Source organism: Centroberyx affinis, unplaced genomic scaffold (assembly GCF_046629955.1).
Source record: "Centroberyx affinis isolate AG114_WGS23_722 - 3 ecotype Tasmania unplaced genomic scaffold, CSIRO-AGI_Caff_v1 ptg000646l_1, whole genome shotgun sequence".
Classification (NCBI taxonomy): Eukaryota; Metazoa; Chordata; class Actinopteri; order Beryciformes; family Berycidae; genus Centroberyx; species Centroberyx affinis.
This window is the reverse complement of record NW_027279272.1, coordinates 22,480-30,987: the sequence shown is the minus strand read 5'-3', so window position 1 is coordinate 30,987 and position 8,508 is coordinate 22,480. Positions and strand designations below refer to the sequence as shown.

The window sequence follows — 8,508 nt, the reverse complement described above, 5'->3', positions numbered from 1 at the left end:
ATACGGAACGAAATCGAGGCAGCTCAGCTGATGGGCTTCAATCAATGCAGCTAGCGTAGCGGGTAACAAGCTAGCCATTAGGGAGCTAGCTAGCGGTTAGCTGCAGTAGCACTATTCCCCTTGTTAAAGTAAAATTTGTTTTAGTTGTTTCCCCTAGTAAATGTCTTCAGTGTATCTGAGGTATTTGGATTCTTAATAAATGTCCACAGTGTGAGTGAGCGAGGGTGGAGGATTCGAGGCCGTGTTGCTGTGGTAGGTAACAACGAGCCATTTTTGCTGTTTAGCTAACATTAGCAAGCTAACTAGGCTAATATAGCGATAGATTATCTAAAAGGCTAACAATGAAAGCCAGCTACGATGTGTTGTGATCGATGCCCTTCTGTAATTCCCACTAGAATTCAGTGGTAACACCGCTGCCAGCCAATTATCAATCTACGATATAGACTCTGTTTGAAAATGTGGTGTCTTTAGCTTTGGCCTTGTTCTCTATAGCTACCATAACAAGGAAGCGCTGAAAATGGGTGTGTAGCTGCTGAGACCGGAACCATTCAGAACCAGAGCTAGACGTGGGGGATGTAAGCTAATGTAACGATAATTTTGACTACCGTTAAATGAAGGACTGCGCATTATTTTCGACATAACACCTCCTTGCATAACACTAGCACGCGAAATGAACGGCCTCACGATTATTATTGTTTCTACGATTGCCTTTCCCCATTTTCTCTCCCCATCATAAATTTGACGATTGTCCCACAATCACACCCATTTCACTGGCACCTGTCCAAGTTATGCAGAATACTTGCGCCAGGCAGGTTCAGCATATGGTCAAGGCTATGCGGGATTGTTTGATTGCTCTGCAGTATTTATTTATCGTTTTGAATTGAAATGCATCTCTGATCTTCCCAGGTTGAGTTGACTCTGCAGGGGAAGATGTGCAATGGAATGACAGAGTCAATATCAAACGCCTTTTGGACCCGCACCTCAACCAACAAACGGTCCCTCTCCCTGCTGCTGGTGCTGACTGTAGTGTCCACTGGACAAGGGTCAGGTAAGAGGCATTAGGTGGGGTTTATGGCTGCTCTCACTCACACAGTACCATTAGGCACTGCTTGACAGGTTATTTCTGTACCGCGTTAACCTTTCCACTCTGCTGAGGAAACAGACTTACAATCAGGACAGAAATGACCAAACTGCTGAATGTCAGAGTGGGGAAATATGAGGATACAGCCTCACTCCCACTCACAGAGCTGAGAGGAGAACGACTGAGAGGGTGTGAGGCTGTTGATCTCCCTCTCTCTATTAGCTCCCACTTGGCTACATGACTCACAGCTAGGTTATATAAGGTACTCTGTTGACTGGGTTTTTGATGAAAATATATGAAAATGAACTCATGTTCTCAATAGCATGGACTAAATCAACAAGCTCCTAAAAAGTCTCAAAATATGCTTGTTTATCTCAGGAGGTTTATCATCGCACAGTTACAGACTAACTTTTTTCACTGATGCTACTAATGTTTTTAATTGCTATCAATATAACAGAGCCAAAACTGCCTCACATGATGTTGCCTAATTATCTTAAGGTGTCACTGTGATTACATTGTGACACTGAGCTGTACTGTAACTCTATTAATGAACTATATAGAATTATTTAAATAGGCATAGCACTAGACAGCTCAGCTCATCTGTCCCTCATGTAGGTTTGCTTAGGCAATCTTAAGAGTTGTGGAATACCTTTTAAATTATGAAGTGAATTATTAATTTTAAAGAAAATTGTCTATAATATAGCCATGCCCTGCCACATTTGACAAGAAACATTGCAAAATAAAAATCTGACAAATTATTATGGCTAAAATGTCACACATAAACTAAACAAATCACACTTCTGACAATAGTGTGACCAGGCTTAAGAAAGCAAATATAGTCAGTATTTTCCCCTGTAGGTGGCATAGGCCATCCTGCCTAAACAATTTGAACTTGTATTAGTTTCAAAGGAGAGTTTATCATGGTCTAAATGCTGTCTCAGAGGCTTCTCCACTCTGCCATGGAAGAATTTGTCAGAGACAGTAGTATTGGCTTACGTCTTCTACTGTCTCTCTCGCTATCAAGAAATGATGTGCCTCAATTAATAAAAAACAGGCAGAGAGCACATTCTTCACATTCATGTTCTTTTTTTGTTTTGTTTGTAGAGCAAAACATTGCAGTTATGGAGCATAATTTATCCTGTGCAGGATTTTCTACTTAATAGCTTACCTGGAATGCAGACTACAAGTGGGCCATACAAGCATAATTAAAATCATGTGATCTGTGACATTTAATTCACTTTTCTTGTTTAATTTTATGTTTATGTTAGCCTGGCAAGAAGTAGCACATCTGACTGAATTAGATTTGTCAGTTTGCAAAGAAATTGAATAAAACCCGAAAGAGATAAGTTGGTTGTGGGACAGTAGCACCTCTCCCTCACACACATCGGATTTTGGGATATGTTCCCACTTATAGAATTTTAGAGCTATGCAACCACAAATTTTGATGATTTGAACATTGCGGAGAACAAACAAAACTTCAATTCCCATCATACATTTGATGCACTTGACAAATCTCTTCCTCTCCTTGACGTCCGCTGTAAATCTATAAAAAGAGCAGTTGTGTTTCTCATTATAGTGGTGGCAATTGGGTATAAAACGCATCATGTCAACAGTAATTCTACCCTCGCCTGTCTACCTAAAGTTAGCAAACAAGACAATGGATGAAGTTTTGGTTCTGGGATGGCTGCCAAAGCTATAATCTTGTGTCCTGTCTGTACCTACGACATTTTTAGAAAAAGACAGTGGAACATCACACATCGTTCATCAGTTTATGATGCAGAGCATGCAAAATTTAAGAGAACGGAGCAGTAGGCTACATTGTGTAATTTGGTTATATGAAGATGTACTACTTGGTATCAGTGGGTAGCCGCACTAGCATAGCTAGTGGCTGTATACCGGATATAGATTTTAGCGAGACTTCCCTATAGTAAAGATGGCTAACATAGGTCATTCTTTTGCTGTATTCCAGTTGGCTATATTGTGTAATGTGTCTCAAACCAGGCCTTAGGTCTAATATTTGTAGCCTTAGTTCCAGTGAAAACCTTAGCAGTTTCTCAGAACGGCTTTGTCTTCTCTCTCCAGGATGTGTGAGGCCATACATCGTCCAAAACAGCTGGGTCAATCTGACAGAAACCAACAGGGGCTCGTTCCCTGTGGGCACAGTGCTGCAGTACAGCTGTGACCCTGGTTACCTGGCAGAGGGACCCAGCATCCTCACCTGCACCCCACTGGGACACTGGTCCTCGGAGCCCCCTCGCTGCATACGCAGTGGTGGTAAGATATTCTGTCCCCCTCGGTCTTCTGATCTATGAAGCTATGTAGAGTCACTGTGTTGCAAACAGCCAGCCTTACTTTTAGTCCATCTGTAGTTTTTATTTATGTGGCAAGTTAAAATTCCTCCCTTTCCTGTATCCGTGTAGTGAGAGGGTATTGAGTCAATGTGTACTGCGGTAAAAATGCTACAAACTTGTTATTTTTTAAAAACAACACAAAGCACCACTGGTGTTTTGGTGTTGGTTACAACTTGAAAATTTCATGAGTGAAATAAACATGAAAATATTGAGTTTGACAGTAAGTGCCTCAGGATAGTAATTACAATGTGTCTGGACAGCTGATCCCATCTGAATGATTGGATGCTTGTAACACAGCAAAGAAAGGCTCTGCTCCAAACATCTATTTTTTTGTAGTGCTCTTAAAAACTAACAAGTTCCAACAATTTTTTTGGGGTAATCTGGGAAGACTGCAGCAGAGACCTCAAAAAAGTAGTGCTTGCAGCAGGCTATTTGCCCATGTTATGTTTGCAACACTGTGAATTGACACTAACTGAAATGATTTTCACTCTGATCAGTATGAGTAAGATGGATTGTGTATGTTAAATGTTTTAACCCTACACATTAAACACACACATGTATACATACATACATTTGATGATGATGCGGTTTCTTTCTTTCCATCAGTGTGTCTCCCCCTGTCCGAGCCGGAGAACGGAGGCTACACCTGCCACCCAGCCCCCTGTCGAATGTTTTCCCATGGCACTGTGATTGAGTTCTTTTGCAATGAGGGCTTCGTTCTTAAGGGAGACTATAACTACCTGACCTGTCAGTATGGACAGTGGGACGGCCCCATGCAGATCAGTTGTGTGAGCCAAGGTTGGTCAGTCCTCAAACTCAGATCTCTATATAAAGTATTTGGTCTTTGCCTGTTCTCAAACTTTGACCCTGCTGATGACTGTACATACTGTCTGACCGTAAGACAATCAGATCAAAGCAAAACAATGGCTCTGTATCAAACAGGCTCCTGATTGGCTGCCAGTTAATGCTGCTGTATACAAAGCAATAGCATCTAAACTTCATCTAAACGTCAAGATCAATTGTATAAATGAGTGAGCAAATTTCAAATTAAAACTCTGCTCTTGTCTCTTTATTGAATGTTAAACACAGTACCTGATTCTATTCACAAAAGAGCATTGAAAACGGGTAGGGTGGCGTATTTCTATGAAAACGTGACTGTCCTAAATCTTCAGTAGAGACTCCTCCTTTGCATGGCTGCTGTACAAGTCTGATAGAACTCAGTGGGTGTCTGTTGTATGCACAAAGATCAGAGCATGTTGGGCTTAATGGTTGGTGTCACAGTTATTTGATTACTCTTGTGGAACTCTTGTCCCTTCCCTCTCTCAGGTTGCGTAAGGCCCTTCATGGTGCAGCACGGCTCGACTAATCTGACAGAAACCAACAGGGGCTCGTTCCCTGTGGGCACAGTGCTGCAGTACAGCTGTGACCCTGGTTACCTGGCAGACGGACCCAGCATCCTCACCTGCACCCCACTGGGACACTGGTCCTCCGAGCCGCCTCGCTGCCTACGCAGTGATGGTAATGTCTGCATTTCTCACCCCTGTCTTCAGCCACATAGACCCCTTAACACCTGGCATCTACATGGTCCTGCGGGTGATCAGATTGTATTATAGTTTAGTTTTAGTTTCAGTGTGGGTTTGACAGTTTTAGTTTAGTTTTCATTTAGTTTCAGTTCTAGTTTATCCTACACATAAACAAAAAGACAGAAACAAAAAATATTTCACGCATATTTTTGTTTTAGTTAATTTTGTAGATAAGATAGTAGATAAGAAGATAAGATAGTTTTAGTTCCGTTTTAGTTTTTTCACAGTCTAGTTTTTATTTTTATTTCAGTTAACAATAATTTTTTTTAAACACCTAGTTTTCGCCTTGGTTTTTGCTGGCATGTTGTAACGTACTTGTCAATAATGGATTGCCAGAATACTCATGGATGGGGAACAATATAGTGCGTGGCAATCTGTGTTTTGCTTGGGGAAGAGAAATCTGATTTCACTGTGAATACTGGAGATGCATTTAATGCCAGGTGTTAAATATAATCCAGCCAAGTCATATCTAGATTCAATCTGGATAGCAGACACATGTTAATGCCAGGGTAAAGAGGGCCATAGTTACATCTTCAAGCATTGAAATACAGCATTGGAGTCAATCTGATGATGATTTTCCTGTTGTTTACGGACAGTATGCCTGCCCCCATACGAGCCAGAGAACGGGGGCTACACCTGCCACCCATCCCCATGCCGAAGGCTTTCCCATGGCACTGTGATCGAATATTTCTGTGATGAAGGCTTTATTCTGAAGGGAGACTATAAATATCTGACCTGTCAGGATGGGGAATGGGACAGCCCCATGCAGATCAGCTGCCTCATGGACCAAGGTAAAGGCAGACTAGCTGGCACACGTTCAGCCTATTGGACTAACACTTACAGAGATCAGCATGGATATCATGTGTCTCTTGGGAGTTGTAACACATTTGATAAATTGAATAGCTGATTTCAAGTCGACTGTTTATCCATCTCACAGACCGAGATCCGACTCTGCCACTGGGGATGCCCACCTTGTCTATAGTGGCATCTACAGCCAGCTCAGTGGCCCTCATCCTGCTCCTGGTGGTGCTGTTTGTGCTCCTGCAGCCCAAACTCAAGTCCTTCCATCGGTGAGTCTGTCCTTACAGTCGTCACAGAAGTGTTTTTAAAGAGCCCATGAAGTGGCATCTTGGGAGCTGATGGGAGGGGTGGAGGGGCGAGATTGGTGAGATTGTTCAAAAATCTGTGGTGGATTTATTGGTTAGAATTTATATTTACGCCTACTAGTGCAGCATGATGTCACCATTAAAGATACTCTATTTTCCTGGAAGTAGAAATAACGTTCATTTCATGGGGACTGTAATACCAGTTTCTGCTCATAACTGTGGCTGAAACCAGAAGCTAGGTGCATGGAGGGAACTAGCTTTTGAAGTGACAGAAGTTGACGGATGCTAACAATGTCCTGGTCCCCCACACACAGGCGGGAGCAGGGGGTGTCGGGCCAGCCTGTGTCAATCATGGTGGAGGGTGTCCAGGTGACCCTGCCCTCCTACGAGGAGGCTGTGAGCGGAGGCGGCGCCGCGGCCTCGGCCTCGGCCTCAACACTCAGCTCCGAGTCCCGTGTCCAGATAGTGCTGTCGGAGGGTCAGCACGCCACGGGGCCAGAGGCTGGCCCCTCCCGGCCCTCCTCCCTCAAACACCAGCATTCAGAGATGGCCGTGGTCCACCCCGTCCCGGCATCCTCCTCCTCCTCCTCACCCTCACCCTCATCCTCCTGCTGGGGCCTCGAGCAAGTAGGCGCCGCAGCTCCTCCATCCTCACAAAGGAGGCCCTCTACAGGCAGCGAACAACACACCCTGCCCCTCCTGGACTCTGAGATGGACTATTCTGATGGTAAGGCCCTCTTCATCCACACTTCTCCTTATCCATGCATTAGTCCCTGCTTTGTATCGACACAGAGTTTTTGCTTGTTGTCTGCAGATATGCCTTTGCTGAAGGAGGCCTGAAACACGCCGCGGCCCTTCGGACTTACCAGAGACCACCGGCGTTGCTACTGACCTGTAGTGTTGAGCAGAGACGCCTCCTGAGAGTCCGTCGCTGCAGCAGCTGTCAACACAGACAAGCCCAACAAGAGGGGCACCGAGTGAAGCTGTGGGTCACTCAGAATAGTTCCTCTCACCATCCCAAAGGAGAACAGAGAGGCGATTCACATGTACATACATGCTTAAAATTTTTTATAGGAATTCTTACACTATGTATGTCTAATGTCTGACACACACATCTGTTTGCTCTTTAAACCATTGGCTTAGCTTGAAAATGAAAAAGGAAAAGAAGGAGCACCTCTGAGGGAAGGTGTCTCGGTGGCTTTTGGGGAAAAAAAAGACTAATGTATTTCATTCCAATGGATGAAGCTGCAAACTCATCTTGGGAGCTCATCAGTGTCTTGTCCACTGTATGTTTTTATCACATCATGTAAGCCGCACATTAGCAATGATGCATGAAGGCCTGACAACTTAGATTGTCTATGAAGCCATGCCCACTCACACCATTTTCTTCCACTACTTTTGCGATTAGGAATGAATGAATCACACTTTGAGGTGTTATTAATCATGATTCACATCACGCCACATATCACTCTATCAGGCTGCTTTTCCACCCACACCTTGATTGTGCTCCATTGTTTATTAGATTTTGGGCACACACATTTCTTCTGCTCATTTCAAGTGATTCAGTGTTTCAGGCCTGCTTTTGCCATGTCTCCTGAACCAACTCGTCTCTCGAGTCTCCAAATGTATTCTCCTCTTCATGCTCATACACCTGCCCCCGATGGCCTTAGCTTTCCACTTCTATGCACAAGCATCTGTAATATGGAATTTTAAAAATGAATGTCAGTTAAATGCCTCCACAGCTTAGTGATATTATGTGTGGCTTTGTCAGACACATCACTTGTACACCTGATGAAAATATTATACAGTTAATTTATTCAGGCTGCTTTGAAATTCCTGTTCTAATTAAGTCTAAATAGGAAAACTAAATTGAGTATTTAATATATTTGTGTCCAGAATGCTGTTGATCAGCCATGGCTCCTTTTGATGCTTCCACAATTCTTGGAAACGTTTAAAAATAGGTCTTTTGACTTTGCCGCTTCGGTTAAATTCTACTGCAGGCACGTTATATGTGACACTGTAAAAGTGATTGGGTAAATCCCACACAAAACAACAAGTAATTGTACAGCTTAGTGTAATGTCAATGTTCACTTTGTTTGACTTTCCATTGAATTTCCTTTTGGACTGAGCAATGGAATTTTGTGTGAAGACGGTATTTTAATATTTGTAAAAAGTTTTAAGTTAATTTTACTCTGTATATACCATGTGATAATTTTGATTAAATATTATTTGAGGTGTGCAATTGGTCTGTTTCCTTCCTTCTCTGTTAAAAGGGTTTCACATTTTTCTCTCACTTGATGTCATTGTAATGCTTTTTGCAGACAATACCCAGCATTCTCTTCTGAGATTAACACAAATATCCACTCACAAAGAGAACAAATGACACC

General features: G+C 42.9%; 1 protein-coding gene across 2 annotated transcripts; it reads left to right on the top strand.

Annotated features, from left to right (window-relative positions):
- Positions 1-58: 58 nt before the first annotated feature.
- LOC139643721 (sushi domain-containing protein 6-like) lies at positions 59-8,363 on the top strand. Of its 2 annotated transcripts, none has more exons than XM_071518965.1 (9): positions 59-252; positions 907-1,048; positions 3,164-3,355; positions 4,039-4,230; positions 4,759-4,950; positions 5,612-5,806; positions 5,953-6,085; positions 6,436-6,848; positions 6,936-8,363. In XM_071518965.1, exons 2-9 carry the CDS (start codon positions 931-933, stop codon positions 6,959-6,961), a joined length of 1,461 nt encoding a protein of 486 aa, XP_071375066.1. In that variant the 5' UTR covers positions 59-252; positions 907-930; the 3' UTR covers positions 6,962-8,363. The 2 variants fall into 2 exon arrangements, with proteins under 2 accessions (XP_071375066.1, XP_071375067.1); XM_071518966.1 differs by having other exon boundaries at positions 59-256.
- Positions 8,364-8,508: the final 145 nt, after the last annotated feature.